This window comes from Pan paniscus, chromosome 17 (genome assembly GCF_029289425.2).
Source record: "Pan paniscus chromosome 17, NHGRI_mPanPan1-v2.0_pri, whole genome shotgun sequence".
Lineage (NCBI taxonomy): Eukaryota > Metazoa > Chordata > Mammalia > Primates > Hominidae > Pan > Pan paniscus.
Window position 1 is genome coordinate 68483350 of NC_073266.2, and position 26557 is coordinate 68509906.

Sequence of the window (26557 nt, forward strand, 5' to 3'; positions counted from 1 at the left end):
CCAGACCGGGGGACAAGAGCGAGACTTTGTCTCAAAAAAAAAAAGAAAGAAAGAAAAGAAAGTAATGACAAAACATTACAGAACAGGGGAAAATCCCATTTACCCTGATGTGATTATTACCCATTGTATGCCTGTATCAAAATATTTCATGTACCTCATAAATATATATACTTACCATGGACCCATAAAAATAAAAAAATTTAAAAATTAAAAAAGTTATAAGAGAATTAGGAAATTTGAACAGTCACTGCATATTTGATGATATTAAGGAATTATTTTCTTATTTTTATAATATAATGATATTATGGTTCTATTCTTTTTTTTTTTTTTTTTTTTGAGATGGAGTCTCGCTCTGTCGCCCAGGCTGGAGTCCAGTGGCGCGATCTCGGCTCACTGCAAGCTCCGCCTCCCGGGTTCACGCCATTCTCCTGCCTCAGCCTCCCGAGTAGCTGGGACTACAGGCGCCCGCTACCACGCCCGGCTAATTTTTTGTATTTTTAGTAGAGACGGGGTTTCACCGTGTTAGCCAGGATGGTCTCGATCTCCTGACCTCGTGATCCGCCCGCCTCGGCCTCCCAAAGTGCTGGGATTACAGGCGTGAGCCATCGTGCCCGGCCTATGGTTCTATTCTTAAAGTCCTTATCTTTTATATATATTTACATACTACAATGCCGACCATCATTATATTGTGATGAGATTTTTTTAAAGGGTCCTTAAATCTTCATAGAGGTATTTATGAATAAAATGATATTTTGCCTGGAATTTGCTAAAAAATAATCCAGGGTTTTGTTTTTGTTGTTGTTGTTGCCTTTGGAGAGAGACGGTGATACTGTGGATGGTTGTCCTCTCCAAATCTCATGTTGAAATGTGATCCCCAGTGTTGGAGGTGGGGCCTAGAGGGAGGTGTCAGATCATGGGGGTGCATCCCTCATGAATGTCTTAGTGCCATCCCCTTGGTGATGACTGAGTTCTCTATTAGTTCACTGGGGAGCTGGTTACTTAAAAGAAGCCTTGCCCCTCCTCCTCGCTGCCTCAGTATGTGACATGCCTGCTCCCTCTTTACCTTGCCATGATTGTAAACTTCCTGAGGCCCTCACCAGAAGCAGATGCCGGCAGCCACTTTCTGTACAGCCTGTAAAACTGGGGGCCAAAATAAACCTCTTTTCTTTATAAATTACCCAGTCTCAGGTATTTTTTATAGCAATGCAAATGGACTAATACAGAGGAATTATAGGTGCAACAAGATGGATCAGATGTTGCTAACTGTTGAAGTTTAGTGATGATTGTATGTAAAGGTTCATTCATAATTTTCTCAACTTTTATATGTTTGAAATTTCCCATGATAGAAAATTTTTTAAATGAACAAACAGTTCTATCCACTATTCTCTAAAAGTGTGATAACCTCTGAGAAGGGAGTAGGAAGCTTTGATGGATGGGCAGAAATAAGTCCTAGCCAGGTCTATGGAGAATACTGCTCTGGGAGATCCCTAGCTCAGGAGTCTTAAACCCCTGGGCTGCAAACCAGTAAGGTCTGTGGCCTGTTAGGAACTGGGCCACACAGCATAAGGTGAGCGGCAGGCCAGCAAGCATTATTGCCTGAGCTCTGCCTCCTGTCAGGTCAGCTGGGGCATCAGATTCTCATAGACCTGTGACCCCTATTGTGAACTGCACATGTGAGGGATCTGGGTTGCATGCTCCTTATGAGAATCTAACTAATGCCTGATGATCTGAGATGGAACAGTTTCATCCCAAAACTCTATGCCCACCCCCTGCCCCCAAGGAAAAATTGTCTTCCATGAAACTGGTACCTGGTGCCAAAAAGGTTGGGGACTGTTGTCCTCGCTGATTGTGATCAAGACCAAGCTGTAGAATGCTATGTGTCTTCTTAAGGAACTTTTAGCTAGGCAAGTGTCAGGAGAGATAAGTTCAAGTTCCAGTGTTCAATGCTTTGTTAATTTAGACCCCACTTGACCAAGTCCATTTTATTTTTTTTATTTCCACATTAATTCAAGTGTCAGCATCCTACAAGATTCAGCTCAAATCCTACCTCTTCCTCACTCATCTCTTAGCTAGTGATCTCCCTTTTTCCATATCCTTTTAAGTGGATTGTTTCCTGACTGAGTGTAGGCTCCTTAAAACCAGGGACCGGCAGGGCACGGTGGCTCGCGCCTGTAATCCCAGCACTTTGGGACACTGAGGCTGGTGGATCGCTTGACCTCAGGAGTTTCACACCAGCCTGGGCAACACAGTGAAACCCCATCTTTACAAAAAAAAAAAAAAAAAATAGCTGGGTGTGGTGGCTTGCCTGTAGTGCCAGCTACTTGGGAGGTTGTAGTCCTGTAGTCCCAGCTACTGATACTTGGGAGGCCGAGGTGGGAGGATTGATTGAGTCCAGGAGGAAGAGGTTGCAGTGAGCTGAGATCGCGCCACTGCGCTCCAACCTGGGTGATAGAGTGAGACCCTGTCACAAACAAACAAACAAACAAACAAACAAAAACCCAAAACCAGGGACCATGACAAATTTTTAAAATCTCTCAGCCCCCAAAATAATACTATCCACAAAGTCAGAGCTCCATTAATACTGGAATAAAGGTTAAAAGAGCCCAATAAGTAGAAGTAGATCAGTTAATGATTTTTAAACAAGTGGCAGTCTCTCTGTCCTGGTAGTTTCAAGAAACACCACTCCAATTCCTATTTTGAAGCCGCTGGATTTTTTTTTTTTTTTTTTTTTTTTTTTTTTTTTACAGAGTCTCGCTCTGTCGCCCAGGCTGGAATGCAGTGGTGCGATCTTGGCTCACCGCAACCTGCACCTCCTGGGTTCAAGCGATTCTCATGCCTCAGCCTCCCGAGTAGCTGGGACTACAGGCGTGTGCCACCATGACCGGCTAATTTTTTTTTTTTTTTTTTTTGTATTTTTAGTAGAGACGAGGTTTTTCATGTTGGCCAGGTTGGTCTCGAACTCCTGAGCTCAGGCAATCTGCTCGTCTTGGCCTCCCAAAGTGATGGGATTACAGGTGTGAGCCACGGCGCCCGGCCAGCTGCTGGATATTTTGACCACCTCAAGTACGCTGAGCACGAAATCAGTGCATCTGGCAGTACACAGGAGCTTGAAATACTTTTTTTAAAAGTTGTTATTCAAACTGAAGGAGTTTTTCCCTGTGGTCTGTAATCGCCACGTGCCCGTTCTGTATACAGCCAGCCTGGGTTTTTCAATCCCACGTCTGCTACCTAAGAGAACACCAAGGCTTGGAGTGAGTACGGCACAATCAGCTTCAGATGTTAAGCAAATATTCCAACCTAGAGTAGGAAAATGGAATATGGACGGGGCGTTATGAAGGTGCATGGTCAGGCAAAGGATCTTAGTGGATGAAAGACAGTAAAGATTCATCCCAACCAAAGACCAAAAATGACACATATGTATGAGCAAAACATCAGGACGAACACTCTTATGTGGAAAATATTACACGGAAAACAAAAGAAGAGTAACTTTTTCCCTTTTGGTTTATCCCGCTCTGGTCCTCAGGGCGATAGCCATCACCTGACACACAGCGACCTGGGAAAGAGGGAAACTCAATCACTGCCCTCGCGGCCCGGGGGGAGCCCGGAAGCGCGCCCAGAGCCAGGTCCCGCGCGGGCGCCACCGAGCGCGGACCTCCCTCACATCCTAGAGCGGCCGCGCGGGACCCGGCCGGCGGCGCACTTCCGCCCGGGCGCATTGTAGCCCCGCGGACAGCTGGGCCAGGGTGAGGGCCTGCGCCTCCCTCGGCTCCTGGCGCGGGCCTCGGGGAGAGGGTGAGTGCGGTAGGGCATACCAGAGGGGGGCGGGCGCGCGCGCTTCCTCGGGACTCGCCGGCTCGACCAGGCACGGCCCGGCGCTGGGGACCTAAGCCTGGGGAGCGCCCGGGAGCGAGGACGCGCCTCGTTCACCGCCCCGGGCCGGAGTCTCGGCGGGCCGGAGCCTCGGCCGCCCGGCGCCGCCGCCCACCCAGCCTTTTTCGAGGCCAACACGGTCTCGTGGGGGAGCCTGGGCTCTCTAGAGGCCGGAAATCTGGCCTCTGGCCCTGCCTGTGCCTTGGCCTCTTACTCTCTGCCGCCCGGCCTCGGTTCTTTCAGCTCTAAGATGGAGGACAGCGATATCTGCCCTAGGCACACCACAGGGTGATTGCAGGGTTGACACTGCCTGCCTGAAAACGAAGGAGCGCGGGTTCTCAACCCGGCAACCAGTAGAATCGCTTGGGAAGCCTCCAAATGCTGATGCCCCATCATCACCGGGGAATTGTGATCTGCGGCCAGGACCGAGATCCACGGGCCCAGAGTGAAATGACAGTACTGTGATCACGACTGGAATATGCACTTCGCCGAACGTGGATCACAGTCTTGAGAAAGCAAGCAGCTGGGTTTTTGTTTTGTTTTTTTTTCCAAGAAGACAGGGACCTAATCTGGTTTGCTCGCATTTAATTCCTAGTGCCTAGAATGGTGCATGTCCCAAAACATGCAGCATTGATTAAATAATTTCTGATTACTTCCCGACCTATTTGGAGGGTTTTCATTATATTTGTTTTAAAATTATTATGGAAACCTTCAAGTCATATATGAAAATTGAATAGTATACTGAACTCCCAATTCATGATCAATTCTGTTTCATCTGTTACCCTCTCCCCCAATGTAGTATTTTAAAGCAAATCTGAAATGTACCATTCCATCTGTTACCTTGTTCATGTTTATAAAACACAATAACACCTTTTTAAAACATAAAGCCATTATCAGTGTACTTAGCACTTCATTTTACCCTCTACTATCCAGTCAGCATTTACATTTTCCTAGTTGTCTCTCTCCTCTTACCCAGTTTGTCCAAATCAGTATCCAAACAATCTACACACGTTATATTTGGTTGATGTCTCTTAGATCTCTCTTAATCTTTTGCTCTTTATTTTGTTCCCTGTATTTTACTTGAACAAGTCATTTGTACGGTTCACGTTTTCTACAACCAGGATTTTGCTTTTTCCATCTCTGGTATCCTTTAATAAGCAGGTATTTAGACCTGCAGACTTGTTCAGGTCAGGTTCGATTTTTTGGCAAGAGAACTTAATGGGGGATTACTGTGTTTTTCACATTGTATCACACCAGGAGTTAGATAGCATCTTGCCTCTCTTTGTGGACCTTTTATGTACAAGTAGCACCGTAGGGTAACAATTGACCAGGGAATGCCAGCAAATACATGCAAAAGAAATGAGAGAATATCACCTTTTGGCAACCCCTAATGAAATAATGGATCCTGGCAATGATCACTAGCGGCTGTTAACGTCAGAAAGAGAGACAGCTAGACAATGCGTGCTGCCTAATGGTGTACTCCCATCAGACAGCACACCGTTTGTCTTATCAAGTGTATTCTTGGAGTAATGGGGGTGGTGTGTATAGATGAAACATGATTGCCTATGAGTTAACAGTTGTTGAAGTTCAATGATGGGTGTATGGCATTGCATTAGGCTAATCTCTACTTCTGTATGTGTCTGAAGTTTTTCAGAATAAAACTTTTTTTAAAAAGATTGATTAGTTGAGTAGTGAGTTTAGGTCAACCTGATCCATACATTGCAGTTCTCTGTTAGCCTTTCACTAAGTGATTCTCAAATCGGACTCCATGTTAGGATCACAGGAGAAGGCTTTTTATTTTATTTATTTATTTTTTAATACTAAAACATGTCTCACTTGCAGAATTTCCTATCTCAATGTTCTGGGATGGAGCCCAATTATTGATAGGGTTTTTTGTTTTGTTTGGGACTACAGGTGTATGCCACCATGCCTGGCTAATTTTTTTATAGAGACAGAGTCTTGCCACGTTCCCCAGGCTGCTCTTGAATTCCTGGCCTCAAGCCATCCTGCCACCTCAGCCTGCCAAAGTGCTGAGTTTACAAGCAGGAGCCACCATACCTGACCTTCACTGATATGTTTTAAAAGCTCTCCAGGTGATTCTAATATGCCCCCGGGGTTATGTACTACTGATCTAAATCCATTATTTGTTAGGGATGACAAAGTGATTATATTCTATTATTCCTTCTGCAGTTAATTTGCCTTTACAAATGTTAACTTTCTGCATTCTGTTTATTCTTACCTATCTTGCAAATCAATAAGGAAGCCTCTGCAAATAAAGCTCCTTTCTTATCAGAGGAAGACTTGATCTTGGAGGTGATAATGTAGAGTAACACACGAAAGGGATGTTAGCAATAACCTCAACGCTGTGCTTAAGGTAGAGATGCACCACCTTATGTATGAGGGTTGGGGGCAGGAAATATGGGGAGGGGCTGTTTCCCAAAATGGAAGGGAAGACTAGGTAGTGTGTAGTTAGAGAAGCATGTTTGGCCATATGACACATTTCCAAAAAAAAAAAAAAAATCATCAGCATTAAGTAAATATAAATTAAAAAAAATAAATAAAATGCCATTCATTGAAACATAATGCAATAAATTTAAAAGAAAAGTTAACCCCCCGCACAGCCCCCACCCCATCACTTTAATTACCCCTGAGATAACCCATATTAACAGGATGGTGTGTATCCTCTCCCACATCAGACTTTCTCTGTCTTACATAAATGGAGGGGTTTGGGGTATTGTTATAAAAGCGAGATCATACCATAGCCATCTGTAACTTTTCTCCTTGTCATCCCTCCACAACAGTAGTTACAGAAGACTCTATTAGCTGCAGAATAAATAGTTGATAGACTAAATAATAGCACAAATGTACAATAAAATATTCAGCCATTTTCCTATTGACATTTTTAGATTGCTTTCATATTTTAGCCATCTTGAGAGCAACACAATACACGTCATTTTACATAGCTCTTTATTATTTGGGTAGATTACCAAAAATGGGATTACTGGGTGAAAGCATATAATTATCAACAGCATCATTATTACTGGTAATATATATTCCAAATTATTCTCCGAAAGCCTAATCGCAATTCATAACTTCGTCACCATTAGTTTGTGACAGTAGCCATTTACCGTCATCCTGGTTAGCACTGACTAGCATTGCTCTATTGATATTTGCCTGCCAGCTGATGTGTGGTAAATGGTCTCTCTTTTTGTTTGTTGTGAGAGTGGGTCTTGTTCTGTCACGCAGGCTGGAGTGCAGCAGTGAAATCACAGCTCACTGCAGCCTTAACCTTCCAGGTTCCAATGATCCTCCTGCCTTGGCCTCCTGAAAAGCTGGGACTATAAGCACATGCCTCCATGTCCAGCTGATTTTTGTTTTTTAATTTTTTTGTAGAGACAGTGTCTCACTATGTTGCCAAGGCTGGTCTCAAACTCCTGGGCTCAAGTGATCCTCCCACCCCAGCCTCCCAAAATGCTGGGATTGAAGGCATGAGCTACCATACCCAGCCTCTTTGTTCTTTATTTTGCATTCCACTAACTACCTGGAGACTGAACCCTTATCTTTTATTTATTAATTTAAATTTTTTAAATAGATACACGATAGTTGTTTGAACCCTTTTCATGCTTATAGGCCATTTGGATTTCTTCTGTGATTCATATATATACATATTTATGTATATATATACGTGTATATATGTATATATATGTGTGTGTATATATATATATCCTTTGTCTGTTTTTCTGTTGCACAAGTATTTTTGTATTTTGAATGCATTTGCATAAACTTTTTTTTTTTTAGGAGCATTAACCCCCTGTCATAAGGGGGTCCAAACTTTTTTTTTTCAGGTTTTTTTTTCTTGTCCTTTGACTTTATGAGTCTCAATATATATAAAAGATTTTATTTAGTGAAAATGTCTGTTTTTAAAATTTCTGGATTTTATGTCTTGCCAATAAGGGCTTCCCATCTCCACAGTTAAATGTATAAACATTCTCCTAATTTTTTTGAACACGTTATTGGATTTTTTACATTTAAATTTCTTAACTACGTGAAGTGTATTTTTATATACAATGCAAAGTGAGCATCTTTCTTTGCTTTTTTCTCTGCTAGAATAGCCAATTATGTCAGTGCCATTCATTAAAGAAACCACACTTTTTACACCTTTGTTATATACTGTATTGATTCCGATAGGTAGCTGGTTTATTTCTGAACTTTCCCTTCCCTTTTACCTCTATTTTTGTGCCAATATTATTGTTTGTATGTATGTATGTATGTATGTATGTATGTATGTATGTATGTATTTGTTGAGACAGAGTCTTACTCTGTCACCCAGGCTGGAGTGCAATTGTGCAATCTTGGCTCACTATGACTGCCGCCTCCCAGGTTCAAGCAATTCTGCTGCCTCAGCCTCCTGAAGTAGCTGGGACTACAGGTGTGCGCCAGCATGCACGACTAATTTTTGTATTTTTAGTAGAGACAGGGTTTCACCATCTTGGCCAGGCTGCTCTCAAACTCCTGACCTTAGGTGATCCACCCTCCTCAGCCTCCCAAAGTGCTGGGATAACAGGCATGAGCCACCGTGCCCGGCCTATTCTGTTTTAATTATGTCAGATTGCTGTAGTAAATGTTAATACCTAGAAAAGCAGGTCACCACTCACTGCTTTTTGGAATTTTCTCGTCCCTTCTCAGACATTTATTTTTCCTTCCATATGATTTTTGGATTGTTTCTGTTCCAAAATAAATCCCACTGGAAGTCTGATAGAATTTCCACCAAATACATCTACATTAGCTTAGGAAGGATGAACATCTCTGTGATATCAAGTCATCCTATCAGGGACATAATGTGTATCTTTTATTCGTGTGAATCTTTTGGGTGCTGTTCCTTTCCTGCTAACTTTATTTCTGGTAATTTTGTTTTTGCTCTTAGAATGGGTTTTCCCCCCATTTCTGTTTTTATCTTGTTATTGCTAAGACTGAGAAGAGTTACTGAAGTTTTTGTATATTTTATATCTAGCTGTCAGTCAAATTCTCTTACAGTAGTTTTTCTTAAGCTTATTTGTTTTCTTCCCTGCCATCAATGTGGATAATCTATAATCAGTTATGTATAAATTTCAGTTCATTCTAATATATTCTGTTTGATACATATCTTCCATCTCAGAAGTATATCAGTGATGTCAGATGTACCTAGAAATAGTGAAAGGAATAGTGCCAGGAGTTGGAATAAACCTGCACATTCAACAGGTTGTTGCTGATCACTTAAAATAGCAGAGTCCCAAGTCCTTGTGAGTCATGGACCATGTCATGTAGGGAGTGAGACATTTGTTCAGCATTATTGTGAAATATCAGCATGACTATAGAGCATAATAGAGCATTACTGTTATGATTGTTCAGAGAAAGGGAAAGGGCTGATCATTATGGGCATCAGAGACACCATATGGTGAGTATCATTAAATACCATCTCTTGCCCTGTATCTCAACTAGAGTTGTTGTTGTTTAGTGTTTATTAGAAGGATTTTTTTAAAAAAAATTAGTAAGTAGAAAGTACAGAGTGTTCCCATATACTGTCTTATCCCTCACCCCTCAGTTTCCCCTTATTAACATCTTGCATTAATGCGGTATATGTTCAGAAGCTTAAGGGCTCATTAAAAAAAATGAAAAATGTGCTACATGTGTTACAGTTGTTGAGCCAATATTGATACAGATACACTGTCAACTAAAGTTTACATTAGAGCTCATTCACTCTAGTGGTGTTTATTCTGTGTACAGTTGACCAATGTATAATGACATATGTCTGTCTTACTGTATCATACAGAATCGTTTCACTGCCTTAAACATCCCCTGTGCTCTGCCTGTTCATTCTTCCTTCTCTCACCCTGTATCACTAGCAAGCACGATTTTTACTGTCTCCATAGTTTTGCCTTTTTGAGAACATCATATAGTTAGAATTCAGCTACAGTTTTTAATTGCCTGGGTTTGGTTATTTTTGTTTGTTTGGGTGTGTGAACAATTATACAAGATTTGTTAACTTGTAGTTTTAGCCAAGTTATTAAAACCTTACTGTGGATATGTGTGGAATACTATGAGAGACCAAGAATCCAGACTGTTCTAAATAACCAAAAAGTAATAATAGAGATAAATATTACAGGAATATGTTTTTGGTACAGTGATATGAAATAATCCCCAGATGATCTTTCTGTTGCAGGGTGGAAGATGTCTATGGATGTGACATTTCTGGGGACGGGTGCAGCATACCCATCTCCAACCCGGGGTGCCTCTGCTGTGGTCCTTCGGTGTGAAGGCGAGTGCTGGCTCTTTGACTGTGGGGAGGGAACACAGACACAGCTTATGAAAAGCCAACTTAAAGCAGGTTAGTGTGCCTTCAGCTATCTCATTAAGATTTTTTTGTTGTTCTGCTTCATTTTCTTGGCTCTCCTTGGACATTTTGTTTAGAAACAGCCCTGATGGTTGCATCCCACTTCAATGCTAGACCCTGGTGAGACTTGGAAGGCCTGCAGGCATCTGGCCACGTCCACTGAACTTCATTTACTTATTTACTTGCTTTTCATTTATCCTGTAGATGCTGAAAGCAAGGATTCATGTAGGCTTGAGGTTTGGGAAATGTCATGGGATACACCAGGCATATTAGATGAACACTGCCTTAGCAAGGAAGCAGTGTACATACTTACCTCCACCAGGAGATAGTTTTCATGAGAGGATGCAAAGGGTAGGAAATGTTTGGAGGAGGGAGATGCTGTTTTCCTCTTGGGGTTATCAGGGTAAACTTCTCAGAGAAGTTGACCTGTGGTTTGTCAAAGGAGGAGGAGGAATTTCAGGGCTGAGGAGAAGAAGGGCATTTCAATCAGGGGGAATGGAGTGAGCAGAGGCCAGCACCTGGGAGATAGCCAGTCCAATGGTGAAAAGCTTCAGCTCAGAGTCAGGCAGACCTGGATTCTAGTCCTGGCTGTGTCTTGGGCCTGTGACCTTAGCATATCAGCAAACTTCAACTTTACTTTCCCGATCTTGAAAATGGGGATAAAAAGTCTACTTAGAAAGGGTGTTATGAGAATTACATGTAATCATTTATTCTCTGTGTGATTGCCTCTTTCTCAGTTAAATCTTAGCTCAGATGCCATCTTCTCAGAGGCTTTCCCAAATCCTCCTGGATTAAGTAGTTCCTCTCTCACCCCAGTCATTCCTTTACTTTGTCCTATTTTTATTGACTTCTTAGCATCATCAGTATCTGAAATTATGTTATTTAGTTTGTTTCTGTGTTCTTTATCTCCCTATACTGTAAAGTACGTTCCATGATCATTTATATACCTAGTAGATGCCTAGTTATATCTGTTCAACTAGGCATCTACTAAGTATATAAATGATCATGGAACTTACTTTAGTGAATGGATAAGACGTTTAGCAACTTAGCACAGTGCCTCTCACTTATTAGGTCTTGATAAATAGTATTGAAGTCATTATTCCTACAACTCTTCACAGTACCTGGCACTTGGTGACTAAAGGAAAGATACTTCTAGTGTTCAGGGATCTCTTGGTCCAGTGATGGAAACTGACATGCAAACGGACAGTAATCAATCATGTAATGTGATAAGTAGAATAATGGAAGTATTTTCTAAGTACTTTGGAGCACAAAGGAGGGGGAAGTAACTGACCATTCATTAATAGAAGGCATCCCAGAGATTGTTAACAGTTGAGCTAGGATCCAAGAGATTCATAGAAGTTTTTCTGAGAGAGAGGTAGAGATGGACATTGAGGGAACAGACAACAAAGTGAGCAACAAGTAAGGAAGTTTCCAGGAAAGAACTGGCATGTTGGGGAGCATTGAGTACTTGGCTAGGCTAGATGGAACTAAGAATGCTGAAAAGGTGAGGGCTGACTGTGAAGTCCTCTGTAGCATAGTAAGATATTTAGACTTTATTGTTCTACTGGGAAAAAGGAACCATTCATGTTTTTAAGGGGGAATAATGCAATCTCGTTTGCGTTTTAGGACAGAGTTTTCTGATGGCACATGTATTGGGAGAGAGAGAATAGCATCAGGGAGACCAGTTCCAAGGCAATTGCAGTTCACTTGTATCAGTTCATTTTCATACTGCTATGAAGAAATACCCAAGACTGGGTAATTTATTACAACAACAACAACAACAAAAAAGAGGTTTAATGGACTCGCAGTTCACATGGCTGGGGAGGCCTCACAATCATGGTGGAAGGCAAAGGCAGAGCAAAGGCATGTCTTACATGGTGGCAGGCAAGAAAGCATATGCAGGGGAACCGCCCTTTATCAACCCGTCAGATCTCATGAGACTTATTCACTGTCGTGAGAACAGCATGAGAGAACCTGCCCCCCATGATTCAATTACTTCCCACTGGGTCCCTCCCATGACATGTGGGGATAATGGGAGCTACAATTCAAGATGAGATTTGGGTGGGACATAGCTAAACCATATCATTCCACCCCTGACTCCTCCAGAACCTTATGTCCTCACATTTCAAAACCAATCATGCCTTCCCAATAGTCCCCCAAAGTCTTAACTCATTTTAGCATTAATTTAAAAGCCCACAGTCCAAAGTCTCATCTGAAACAAGGCTAGTCCCTTCTACCTATGAACCTGTAAAATCAAAAGCAAGTTAGTTACTTCTTAGATACAATGGGGGTACAGGCATTGGGTAAATATACCCATTCCAAATGAGAGAAATTGGCCAAAACAAAGGGGCTATAGGCCCCACGCAAGTCCAAAATCCAATAGGACAGTCAAATCTTAAAGCTCCGAAATGATCTCCTTTGACTCCATGTCTCACATCCAGGGCATGCTGATGCAAGAGGTGGGTTCCCATTGTCTTGGGCAGCTCTACTCCTGTGGCTTTACAGGGTATAGCCCACTTCCTGGCTGTTTTCATGGGTTGGTGTTGAGTGTCTGCAGCTTTTCCATGCACACAGTGTAAGCTGTCAATAGAGCTGCCATTATGGGTTCTGGAGGACAGTAGCTCTCTTCTCACAACTCTACTAAGCAGTGTCCCAGTGGCTATGTGTGGGGGCTCACACCCCATATTTCCCTTCCACACTGCCCCAGTAGAGGTTCTTTGTGAGGGCTCCACCCCTGCAGAAGATTTCTGCCTGGACATCCAGATGTTTCCATACATCCTCTGAAATCTAGGCGGAGGTTCCCAAACCTCAATTCTTGACTTCTGTGCACCCACAGGCCCAACACCACATCTAAGCTGCTAAGGCTTGGGGCTTGCAGTCTCTGAAGTAACCGCCTGAGCTGTACCTTGGCCCCTTTAAGCCACACTGGGATGCAGGGCACCAAGTCCCAAGACTGCACGAAGCAGCAAGGCCCTGGGCCCAGGCCAGGAAACCATTTTTCCCTCCTAGGCCTCTGGGCACGTGATGGGAGGGGCTGCTGTGAAGACCTCTGACATGCTCTGGCAACATTTTCCCCATTGTCTTGGTGACTAACATTTGGCTCCTCATTACTTACATAAATTTCTGCAGCCAGCTTGAATTTCTGCTCAGAAAATAGGATTTTCTTTTCTGTTACATCATCAGGATGCAAATTTTCTGAACTTTTATGCTCTGGTTCCCTTTAAACATAAGTTCCAATTCCAAACCATATCTTTGTGAATACATAAAAGTGAATGCTTTTAAGAGCACCCAAGTTACTTCTTGAATGCTTTGCTGCCTAGAAATTTCTTCTGCCAGATACCCTAAAGCATCTCTCTCAAGTTCAAAGTTCCACAGATCTCTAGGCCAGGGGCACAATGCTGCCAGTCTCTTTGCTAAAGCATAGCAAGAATCCCTTTGCTTCAGTTCCCAATAAGTTCCTCATCTCCATCTGAGACTACCTCAGCCTGGGCTTTTTGGTCAAAACCATTCAACAGGAAATTCCAAACTTTCCCATGTCTTCCTGTCTTCTGAGCCCTCCAAGTCTCTAGGAAATTCTAAACCTTCCCATATTTTCCTGTCTCCTTTTGAGCCCTCCAAACTGTTCCAGCCTCTGCCTGCTACCTAGTTCCAAAGTCATTTCCACATTTTCAGGTATCTTTATAGCATTATCCCACTCTACCAGTACCAATTTACTGTATCAGGCCATTTTCATACTGCTATGAAGAAATACCCAAGACTGAGTAATTTATTTTAAAAAAAAAGAGGTTTAATGAACTAATCGCAGTTCCGCAAGGCTGGGGAGGCCCCACAATCATGGTGGAAGGCAAAGGCAAAGGTATGTCTTACATGGTGGCAGGCAAGAGAGCATGTGCAGGGGAACTCCCCTTTATCAAACCATCAGACCTCGTGAGACTTATTCACTGTCATGAGAACAGCATGAGAAAACCTGCTCCCATGATTCAATTACTTCCCACCGGGTCCTTCCCATGATGTAGGGATTATGGGAGCTACAGTTCAAGATGAGATTTGGGTGGGGACACAAACCATATCATCACTGTGTATATGTGTGTGTGTGTGTGAGAGAGAGAGAATGAGGATATTGAAGTATAGAGATGGAGATGAGAGATTCAATTTAAGAGATACTTGTAGAAACAAGAGGAGATGGTCACTGAATGTCTAGTGTGTGAGGAAGTGAAGAATTAATACAAGTTACTGATGGTGATGTCCTGGACCTAGAGAAGAAGTCAGGAAAAGAGTTGTTGGAGGAAGGAGCTAATGCATATTGTTTGGGACATATGGCCTTCAGGTAGGTAAAATTGAACTGTAATTATATACTGTCTTGTGTTGAAACTTTGAGATAATTCAGGTGCTATTCTTTGCTTTTCTTGGATCGTACAGAGATTCCTTTCATGAGAACCTTCATGAGAGCCCTCTGGACAGGCACAGGCCAGAGTAGAGACTTGATAGTTAACATTTTAGACAGTAGGAGTTGAGGTGGCAAGGTGTACTGAAATAGAAACAAGAAATTGTTAAGTGTGAGTACCAGAGGTTTGGCTGTGGGGATACATCTTTTTATTTAATACTTGTGTTAGTTATCTGATACTATCTAATAATGCATAACAGATTATAAATTTAGTGGCTTATTTGCATTTATTATCTCCTAGTTACTGTAGGTTAGGGAGTTCGGGCCTGGTTTAGCTAGGTTTTCTGCTTCAGGGTCTCACTAGGCTGCAATCTAGGTGTTGGCTGGGGTTACAATTTCATCAGAGGCCCAACTGGGGAAGATTCTGCTTCTCAGCTCTTTCAGGTTGTTGGCAGAACCCTTACAGTGGTAGGACAGTCCACCCTGAGCTCCTTGAGTTCTCTGCATTGTAGGTTTCTGCTTCATGGTAGCTTGCTTCTTCATAGCCAGCATGGGAGAAGGAGACTCTAGAGTAAGTCTGCTAGCAAGATGGAGTCTTATGTCCCATAACGTAATCGCATTGCATTCTTGTGCCATATTCTGCTGGTTAGAAGCAAGTCACAAGTTCCGGCCACACTCAAGGAGAGGGGATTGTAGGACGTGAACACCAGGAGGTAGGGGCCACAGGGATCACCTAAAGTATCCACCACAAGTATATTTTACAGTTCCTTTATATATGATTTTCTGTTTTTTGTTTTTTTTTGAGACAGAGTCTTGCTCTGTAGCTCAGGCTGGAGTGCAGTGGTGTGATCTCGGCTCATTACAACCTCTGCCTCCCAGGTTGAAGTGATTCTTATGCCTCAGCCTCCTGAGTAGCTGAGATTACAGGCACGTACCATGACACCTGGCTAATTTTTTTTTTGTATTTTTAATAGAGATGGGGTTTTGCCATGTTGCCCAGGCTGATGTCAAACTCCTGAGCTCAGGCAATCCACCCGCCTTGTCCTCCCAAAGTGCTAGGATTCAGGTGTGAGCCACTGTGCCCAGTCTATATAGGATTTAAATAAACAGTTGGAGTTGGGCACAGTGGCTCATGCATGTAATCCCAGCATTTTGGGAGGTCAAGGCAGGAAGATCACTTGAGGCCAGGAGTTTGAGACCAAGCTGGGCAACATAAAGAGACTCCATCTTTACAAGAAATAAAAAAGCCAGATGTGGTCCCAGTGGGAGGCTGAGGCAGGAGGATCCTTTGAGCCCAGGAGGTCAAAGCTGCAGTGAGCCATGATTGAGCCACTGCACTCCAGCCTGGTGACAGAGCAAGACCCTGTCTCAACAAATAAATAAATAAACATAAATGCATGCATTCATACATACAATTGATAAATCTAATCTTGGCCAAAAAAACCCAAAACAAAACAAAAGAAAACAAAAAAAACACAACCCCAAAAGCCCAAAGGAACGTTTAGTTTACTACATTTCTATACGCTTAGAAAAAAAATTTCTGAGGCTGGGCATGGTGGCTCATGCCTGTAATCCCAGCACTTTGGGAGGCCGAGGCAGGTGGATCACGAGGTCAGGAGTTTGAGACCAGCCTGGCCAACATGGTGAAACCCCATCTCTACTGAAAATACAAAAATTAGCTGGGCATGGTGGCGGGTGCCTGTAAACCCAGCTACTTGGGAGGCTGAGGCAGGAGAATCGCTTGAACCCAGGAGGCGGAGGTTGTGGTGAGCCGAGATAGTGCCACTGCACTCTAGCCTGGGTAACAGAGTGAGACTCCATCTCGAAAAAAAAAAAAAAAGAAAAATTTCTGGCCGTAGAGAGGAAGGTGAGATAGTAATCCTAGAGCATTACCTGTGACTCTCTAGTACTTCAGATGCCCCTAGTCTCAAACTGGAATGCAGCACCCTCAGTACATACTAATTTCTCTCCATAACCTATTATGGACCTATCATTATTTGATTCATTGAAACCCTTTGAGCTTGTACTACCTCTAGGGATAATGGATATATTACATAGTGGTGAAGTCTGGGATTTAATGTACTCATGACCAAATAATGTACATTGTACCCATCAGGTAACTAATTATCCCTCACCACACCCCCCCACCCCCCGCCACCCTCCTACTCTTCCAAGTCTTCCATGTATATTATTCTACACCCTATACTTATGTGTACACATGAAATGATTATTAAAAGTATTATAAGAGCATGATTTTTTAAATGATATAAAAAGTATAAATGCTTATTGTAAAAATTCAAACAAAACAGAAAAGTGTAAATAAGAAAAGTCCAAGTCTCCCCTCATAGGTGAATTTTCTATGTACATAGATATGGTGATAGTATGGGAGTGTGTGTGTGTGTATAGTTCTGCATACATAGAATTATACTGCTCTTGGCATAACCTGCTTTTTTTTTTCAACTGAGCAATGTATACAAACAATATATTGCAGCTTTTCCAAATCCAGTCAATATACCTCTGTCTTCATTTTTAGAGAATGCTCAATATTCCACTCCTCTGTGGATGACATATTCCCCCATAACTTCCTTGTTCCCAAGGGAAAGGGAACTCAGGCATTTTTGTGTCTTCATTTGAAAGCTTCCTCATACCTTTGATAATTGTGGTTGCCATTCCTTCTCCCTTTGAAATCAGGTTTCTTGAAAAATGAAGTATTTGTCTCCTTGAAACTGTGATAACTGTAGGAAGCAGTTTTTCACTTAATTTGCCTCACTTCGAGTTCACAGGTTGTTTTGGTGTTCAGTTTGGCTTTGTTTTAGAGTGGATAGGGAAAGGGCCCAGAAAGTCAGATATTGGTAGTTTTTAGGCCACTGGGGGATCTGGACTCAGTGACTGCTATAGTTCTTTTTTTTTTTTTTTGAGATGGAGTTTCACTCTTGTTGCCCAGGCTGGAGTGCAATGGCGTGATCTCGGCTCACCACAACCTCCACCTCCTGGGTTCAGGCGATTCTCCTGCCTCAGCCACCTGAGTAGCTGGGATTACAGGCATGTGCCATCACACCCAGCTAATTTTGTATTTTTAGTAGAGACAGGGTTTCTCCAAGTTGATCAGACTGGTCTCAAACTCCCGACCTCAGGTGATCCGTCCACCTCAGCCTCCCAAAGTGTTGTGATTACAGGCATGAGCCATTGCACCTGGCCCTATTGCTGTAGTTTTTTTGTCTGCAGAGTCCTCAGGTCACACATGGAGGTGGCTTGGCAACCCGGACAGGGAGACGGGGGAAATGAGGAATTCAGGCAGTAAAAAAACAGCAAAAAGGAGCATATCGAGGAAACTTCTAGAGTGCCTCCTGGGGATTCGCAAAGTCCACAATCAGCCTGTGCCAATCTGTTGTTCTCTGTTGCTGGCTGGGCTTGGATGTAGTAATTCTGGGAAGACTTGCTTGGAGAACACTTGATGTTATAGAACAAATCACATTACAGTAAACTATTCCTGTTCTTTTATGGTATCAATAAACTGTTTCTGTACTTTTATAGCATCAAATGTTTAAAATAGGTGGGCCTTGAGCAAAGGACCAGAAGCCTCTTTTGCACTAGAAATGTGTTAATTTTTGTTGTTACTTTTGAAATGTCATGTGGTGTGTCTCAGAAAATGCTGATGTGGCATCCTGCCATATTCCAGCAATAAATTCAGTTTACCATTGGCTAAACCAAGTTATAACCTAAGCCAATATGCACTGAAAAAGCTGTTGTGTTAGTTCAGACTGAAAGGAAGAATGGACCCAAGTACCCTTACATAATAGCTTAGGGGATCGGCCTTCCTGCATTCTGCCATCTGTTGCCCACCTTTCTTCTCAGTTCTTCATCTTTTTCCCTCTCCTACCTCCCTTCTCCCTCCTCCTTTTCCCCTCCCTTCCTCACCCTTCTTCCTTTTTCTCCATCTTCTTCCACCTCACCCAGACAAGCAGGCCGTGACTTGATTGGTTAATTGCTGTCCAGTATAGGGAGTCCTTAAAAGGCAATTTTGGGTTCAGGCACTGGTCCAGTCAGTTGGAGCCAGTGGAACATTTTGTTTTCCTGGAATATATGTTTGCTTTTCTCAGAGGGAGCAGTAGGGGGCAATGTAATTGCTAGATGCTTTTAATACTTGAGGCCTATCTATTTAATAGTTAAGTGAATTATTTTGGTACACTTGTATATTTTACTTGGTTTTTTTTTTTTTTTTTTGAGACAGTTTCACTCTTGTTGCCCAGGCTGGAGTGCAATGGCACAGTCTTGACTCACGCAACCTCCGCCTCCTGGGTTCAAGTAATTCTGCTGCCTCAGCCTCCTGAGTAGCTGGGATTACAGGCATGCGCCACCACGACTGGCTAATTTTGTATTTTTGTTTAGAAGAGATAGGGTTTCTCTATGTTGGTCAGGCTGGTCTCGAACTCCCGACCTCAGGTGATCCTCCTGCCTCGGTCTCCCAAAGTGCTGGGATTACAGGCGTTGAGCCACCGCGCCTGGCCTACTTGTTTTTTTATGTGACAGAAAATGTATGAAAATACTCTGAAAGCTCTAAAACTATGTAATATGAAGATGTCTTATGAAAAATGTTATATCTTATTGAAACCATCTAGTGGGGCTAGGCACCGTAATCCCAGCACTTTGGGAGGCCAAGGTGGGATAATTGCTTAAGGCCAGGAGTTTGAGACCAGCCTGGGCAACATAGCAAGACCTCATTTCTACAAAATTAAAAAAAAAAAAAAACAAAAACCAGGCATAGTGGTAGGGTCTGTAGTCCTAGCTACTTGGGAGGCTGAGGCAGTAGGATCACTTGAGTCCAGGAGGTCAAGGCTGCAGTGAGCTATGATCACACTACTGCACTCCAGCCTGGATGACAGAGCAAGACCTGTCTCTTTAAAAAAAAAACTATTAAAAACAAACAAACAAACAAAAAACCACCTGGTGAAATAAAGCCTGTCTTCTTGTTTTTGGAATCATGTAGCAAAATGTAAATGAATAAGTTTATGATGATAAGTAGAACTTTTAAATTCAATTTATTATTTTTAATGTAAATTGTTAGGCTTGTTTCAAATAGCTTTGTATGGGTTTTTAGTTAATGAAAAATTTCCAAACGTATTTCTCTATCTCAATCAAAAGGGAGAATTACCAAGATCTTCATCACACACCTTCATGGAGACCATTTCTTTGGCCTTCCTGGGCTCCTCTGCACAATCAGCCTGCAGAGTGGCTCCATGGTGTCCAAACAGCCTATTGAAATCTATGGCCCTGTAGGGCTTCGGGACTTTATCTGGCGAACCATGGAACTCTCTCACACGGAGCTGGTCTTCCATTATGTGGTTCATGAACTGGTTCCTACAGCGGATCAATGTCCTGCAGAAGAACTAAAAGAATTTGCGCATGTGAATAGAGCAGACAGTCCTCCCAAAGAGGAACAAGGAAGAACTATCCTGTTAGACTCAGAAGAAAACTCATACCTTCTGTTTGATGATGAACAATTTGTTGTAAAAGCATTTCGCCTCTTTCACAGAATTCCCTCATTTGGGTTTTCAGTCGTGGAAAAGAAACGCCCAGGTAAACTCAATGCACAGAAACTTAAAGACCTTGGTAAGTGTTTTTTTTGTTTTTTGTTTTTTCCCCCCTTCTCATCAATAGGGCTCCTGTTGACTGAAGCTATAAGAAGTGTCATAGTAAGGCCAGGAGTGGTGGCTCACGCCTGTAATCCTAGCACTTTGGGAGGCCGAGGTGGGAGGATCACTTGAGTTCGGGAGTTCAAGACCAGCCTGGGCAACATGGCGAAACCCCATCTCTACTAAAAATACAAAAAGTAACTGGGTGTGGTGGCATGTGCCTGTAGTCCCAGCTACTTGGGGGGCTGAGGCAGGAGGATCACTTGAACCTGGGAGGTCAAGGCTGCAGTAAGCCAAGATAGTGTTACTATACTCCAGCTTGGGTGACAAAGCGAAACTCTGTCTCAAAAAAAAAAAAAAGTGTCATAGTAAGCTTCCACTCCTCTATCCCAGGCCTAAAACTGACACTTTCTCCACTTAGTCCCTTTGCCCAAAGTTTGCTTATTAAGGAAAATCCATGGGGCCAAAAAATGCTATTTAGAGCAAAAGCCAAGTATACATTTGAATCCTGTCTTCATCTCCCTGGATCCACATTCTTAGTCTGTCTTCACCTTATACTATCTTGGTTGGCAAGGTGATTTGGGTGGTAGTGGTGGTGGTTTTAGGTCCAGGCTTTATTTTTTCATGTCTCCCCTTTGATACGTGTTTTTGATGACATCTTCGGTCTGAGAATTTTTGCCATCGTTCCTAACCTTACAACTGCAACCATGTGCTTTCAGAGTTTACTTCTGTATCTACTTTGCTTACTAATTTAACCTTGATTAAATTAATTTGGTATTCAAAACCCTGTGCCTCAACCAGTTTTAGATATCAGGGTTCATCGTAGTTGAAAGCAAGCATACAGAGGTGGGCTTGGGGCCCATCTAAGGCTTCACACCTCCTCCATGCTAAGCGCTAAGCCAGCATGCATGAGGGGATCTTTTCAGCACCTCTTGCGAGGTAGAGTCCAGGTACATTATATCTCCAGTGTCACTGCCTTCACAGGCATGCTGTGGCAGTGCCTGTAAAAAGCACAGTGGCATTTTGTGTGTGTTTGTTTTTTTATTTATGTGATCTCTTCCTCAACTAAAACAAAATGCTAGATAATGAGGAAAAGTGACTTAGGCCAAGGATATTTTTATTACCTGAAAGCCTGTGGAAATACTATTATATTTGGAAACTTTAAACATGATCTGTGTTGGAATTGGTGGTCATACTATACTAGTTTGTAAGTATTGTCCATAGTGATGATCAGGTCTTACTTTAAATTAATACGAGATTTAAGCCCACTTTGATAAATGTGGAACTGCCCCTGTCTGCCAAGAAGACTAATAATGTACAATTGCCTGAAAAAATGCTCCTTGATCTTGTAATACAAACAATCCTGCTAACAATTTTTTTATTAAGTTACTTTGTAGGTACTTGTTTTGACTAGGTGTTGATTATATCTTTTTTTTTTTTTTTTTTTTTTGAGGCAGTCTCACTCTGTTGTCCAGGCTGGAGTGCAGTGGTGTGATCTCAGCTCGCTCACTGCAACTTCTGCCCCCTGGGTTAAAGCAATTCTTGTGCCTTGGCCTCCCATATAGCTGGGACTACAGGTGTGCACCACTGCACCTGCCTTGGCCTCGCAAAATGCTAGGATTACAGGCATGAGCCAGTGCACCCAGCCTGACTATATCACTATTTAAATGCACTCTCAAATTTTACCCAAAGGTGAGCTTATTAAATAAAGCACTCTCAAAAACTGTTGTTTCTGTGCACAGCAGAGAATCAAGAATGTTACAGTGACTACGATAAGGTCCTAGTGATACTTAGGAGACTAAAACTTGTCTGACATGTATGCATGGGAAATGTTTCAAGTACTAAGGCATTGCTAATATCAATCAACACTGAAATTTTAAAAATGTATAAATCCAGTTTTCCACAAGTAGTAAAACATTTATAACAATTATGGATGCCTTTTCCATTAGCTATTTGCAATGTTGTTAAAATAGACTCTTGAAAAGTCATAAATTCCATTCCTATGATGTAATGTTATCTGCCTTCATCATTAGGTGTTCCACCAGGTCCTGCCTATGGGAAGCTGAAAAATGGAATTTCTGTTGTTCTGGAAAATGGGGTTACAATTTCTCCCCAAGATGTCTTAAAAAAGCCTATTGTTGGAAGAAAAATCTGCATATTGGGTGACTGCTCTGGGGTTGTGGGTGATGGAGGAGTAAAGCTGTGCTTGGAAGCAGACCTGTTGATCCACGAAGCAACCCTGGATGATGCCCAGATGGACAAAGCAAAGGAGCATGGCCACAGCACACCACAGATGGCAGCAACATTTGCAAAGTTGTGCCGTGCAAAGAGGCTGGTTCTGACTCACTTCAGTCAGAGGTACAAACCAGTTGCCTTGGCCAGAGAAGGAGAAACAGATGGCATTGCAGAACTAAAAAAGCAAGCTGAATCAGTGTTAGATCTCCAAGAAGTGACTCTAGCAGAAGATTTTATGGTGATAAGCATTCCAATCAAGAAATGAAACCAGTGTTCCTGAGTGCACACTGACATGTCTGTGAATATGTTACTGAACCTATAGTCCAGTTTTTTTATTTCTTGTTTTAGTCTGAAATTATTTGGGCCCTAATAATCCTAAAAAGAATGGAGCTGCATTGATGAATTGGCTCAGTATTTAAAGGGAGCAAGCTTTTTGATAATAAATCTTTTTAAGAGAAAAAAACCCCAGCATCCTTTTTGAAGTCCAGATTTGTCAAAATGATAGACTATTCAGGTATACATCTTATTTTGTGCTACTACCACAGATAGCCAATATTCCATGCAGTCCTGGGCTTAGCTTCTGCCCAGCTTTATTGCTGCTATTGGCAAAGAGCACAGGACTCAGCCCTCGTGGCTAAAAATGGTATTTTGGCAGTTTGTATTGAATCTGTTTGTGTTACTAACAGAAGAGGGAGAAATGTCATGAGACATTGGACAGGCAGGATTGATGATAGCATGACCATAGCTTTGCTGGAATACTGAATGCAGGGTTTGGCTAGGTGTTTATTTTAACATTTTATTAAACTTTCTATTTGGGTCTTAACCCATGGTTCTCAGCTGGGGTGACACTGCTCCTCTAGAAGCAGGTTTGAAATTATGGGTATGTTTTCTTGTCACAGTGACTGAGTACGGTGGTGGTAGTGGTGGTACTACTACTACTGGTATTTAGTCAGCAGGGATAAGGGATGTTAGCTGTCCTGCAAAGTTTTGGTCAGTCATATACAATAAAGAATCATCTCACCCCGAAATGCAAATTGCAGGCCCATTGAGATACACAGCAAGTTAGTTTATACTCTTGATGTGAATATAGTTTACCAAAATTAGTGACATAATGAGTGGAATTACTAGGTAAGTCAAATCCTAAAGAGTGAATGTGTTAGAATTGCAGTGTCATACCAAATAACATTCAAAAGAAATGAGCCATCAAGTGAAGCTTATGAACCTGGAGGTAAAAAATGCTTATCTGTTAAACTGAGGTTTCATTGACGTGTCCCTATTAATAAACGTTATTTGCCCCACAATGTTTCTTAAAACATGCTCCATGGAAAGCTAGCCTTGAGTGCTGATTCACTCAGAGGGGCTCCTCAGTCAAATCAGTTTAGGAAACACATTATTGCTGTCTGTCCTCCTAGGAGTGGTGTAGTGTCCATCAACATACTAAAAACAGTATTGCTTCAAATGATCATAAACCAGTGTTTGATGCCAGAAAGACCTGATCCCAGAGTCCCATTCTCTGATATGTGGTAGTACCTCTGTGTGGTCTGGAGCAGGTAACCCACTCTCTGAGTTTCTTCAGCTTGTTCATTTCAAAAATGGGAAAAACAGTAAGACCTATGTCATAGATTGTTAAACAAGACAACATATATAAGGAGCATAGCACATTGCTTGAAGGTGTTGAGAAATCCTGCAGTACAGAGGCCTGTCAGCTCTGTTGAACCCCTTTCTCAGTCCTATTTCACCAGGTACTACCTGTTAACATCTCAGGAACCTAGAGAGCTTTACAGTACACATATTTAGAAACACTGTTGTAGTACGTACTGTTCAATTTCCTCTGGGTTCTGGGGCTTCTCTGGCCAAATTTTTTGACTCCTGGCTAGTTGTGGAGACTCCAAAGTAGTGATGATTGGCTGGGGGCAGTGGCTCATGCCTGTAATCCCAGCATTTGGAGGCCAAGGCAGGCGGATTGCTTGAGCCCAGGAGTTCCAGACCAGCCTGCACAACATGGTGAAACCCCATCATTACAAAAAATACAAAACTTAGCCAGGCATGGTGGTGTGCCTGTGGTCCCAGCTACTCAGGAGGCCAAGGTGGGAGCCTGGGGCGGTTGAGGCTGCAGTAAGCCATGATCATGCTATTGCACTCCAGCCTGAGCAACAGAGCAAGACCCTCTCTCAAAAAAAAAAAAAAAAAAAAAAAGCAAAAAACAATGATCAAAATAGGTCTGGTTACTTAAGATATGATCATTCTGATGCAGTCTCTAGAATGGTCTGTCTTACTATAGACTCTGCCCGCAAAAAGTGCCAAATTTTGATCATGCATAAAGCATGCCATGGTTTCTAAATTCAATTCAAATAAGCATTAATTAGACATCTAATGTACCTAAACTTGTGCCAGAGGCTAGGACTCTAGGACTAGAATGGCTCAGATGAGTATCTCTAATGCATGAAGCCCCTGAGGATAGAGATTATTATGTCTTAGTCACTGCCGCATCCTTAGAAATGTCCACCTAGAGCTGAGTGCAGTGGTGTGTGCCTGTAGTGCCACCTACTCAGGAGGCTGAGGTGAGAGGATCACTTGAGTCCAGGGGTTCAAGTCCGTAGAGACATAGCAAGACTCCATCTTGGCCAGGGGCAGTGGCTCACACCTGTAATCCCAGCACTTGGGGAGGCCAAGGTGGATGGATTGCTTGAGGTCAGGAGTTCGAGACCAGCCTGGGCAACGTGGCTAAACCCCCGTCTCTACTAAAATTACAAAGATTAGCTAGGTGTGGTGGTGCATGGTAATGAAACTAGCCCATTTCATTACTGAACTTACCAGAAAGAATTTACACCACCTCTTTGGTGGTGCCCCATTCACTGAGTACTAAGTAAGTGCCAGACTTTATTGTGTTGGTAGTATATAAATGAATAGACAAATGGCAAAATTCCAGCCCTAAGCACACAGCCTAGTGAAAGAGACCAGTAGATAAAAGTAAATCTGTAGTTGCTTCACATGTTCTAATCTTGTATCATGGGCACTCGAATTTTGCTGTTCCTGAGCATTACTTGGTAGCTGACTTGAGCCATGCCCTTAGAATCAGGCTCTATAAATACATATGGGCTAAGCCCTCAGAGGCCATGGGAATGTGGAAACGATATGTTGGGTCAAGTGTAGAGTATCAGTCCATGATGAGAACTTTTTCTAGACCCTCTTCTGGGCTAGAATTTGTTTTCAGTGATAGAGACATTCTAAGAATTTGTGGAGCTAGAATTAAGAAAGAAGTTTATATTGGACTTCTCGGAACCTGTAATCTACCCAAGGATTTGACTCTTAAGTGGGGAGGGTGACCATAATATGTATTGTGTCCCAAATTTATTTGATTACTGAATCCTCTTTTTGCCAAGGAAGATCTTGGAACTTTAGAAATGTCATTCTCCATACGTTGCAAAATTATTCTATTTATATTTTTTACCTGCAGAATTTATTGAGGTAATGATTTCCATGTCTACACTTAATGTATTACTTCCTTTGTCCTAAACTGACTCAATTATAAGGAATCCATACATACCTACTTATTTTAGATTTTATTTTATTATTATTATTATTATTTGAGACAGAGTCTCATTCTGTATTTTAGATTTTAAAAAATGCACACTTGTGGCCAGGCACCATGGTTCACCTGTAATCCCAGCACTTTGGGAGGCCGAGGTGGGCGGATCACTTGAGGTCAGGAGTTGGAGACCAGCCTGGCCAACGTGGTGAAACCCCATCTCTACAAAAATTAGCTGGGCATGGTGGCGGGCACCTATAATCCCAGCTACTCGGGAGGTTGAGGCAGAAGAATCGCTTGAACCTAGGAGGTGGAGGTTGTAGTGAGCCGAGATCACACCACTGCACTGCCTGGGTGAAAGAGCAAGACTCCGTCGCAAGAAAAAAGAAGTGCACGTTCTAATTCTCCAAAGTTGTTTACACTTGCCCAGATAGACCCTAAATCAGCTCTGTTTAATACTAATGCCTCATTAATGCACTTTTAATGAACTTTGAATTATAAAAGCAGCGTATGTTTGGTAGAGAATTTTTTTAAGA

General features: G+C 42.4%; 1 protein-coding gene and 1 long non-coding RNA gene across 2 annotated transcripts; one reads left to right on the forward strand and one right to left on the reverse strand.

The window, feature by feature from the left end:
• The first annotated feature begins 3440 nt into the window (after window positions 1-3440).
• On the forward strand, window positions 3441-24708 carry ELAC1 (elaC ribonuclease Z 1). The gene is made up of 4 exons (XM_034943723.3): window positions 3441-3792; window positions 10070-10234; window positions 19767-20234; window positions 22291-24708. The coding sequence occupies exons 2-4, from the start codon at window positions 10078-10080 to the stop codon at window positions 22755-22757; spliced, it is 1092 nt and encodes a 363-aa protein (XP_034799614.1). The 5' UTR covers window positions 3441-3792; window positions 10070-10077; the 3' UTR covers window positions 22758-24708.
• On the reverse strand, window positions 14006-24422 carry LOC117976800 (uncharacterized). Its single transcript, XR_008621900.1, has 3 exons — window positions 24311-24422; window positions 19796-20011; window positions 14006-14768 (listed from the first exon to the last, which is right to left on the reverse strand). It is a non-coding gene; the product is annotated as an uncharacterized LOC117976800 (long non-coding RNA).
• Window positions 24709-26557: the final 1849 nt, after the last annotated feature.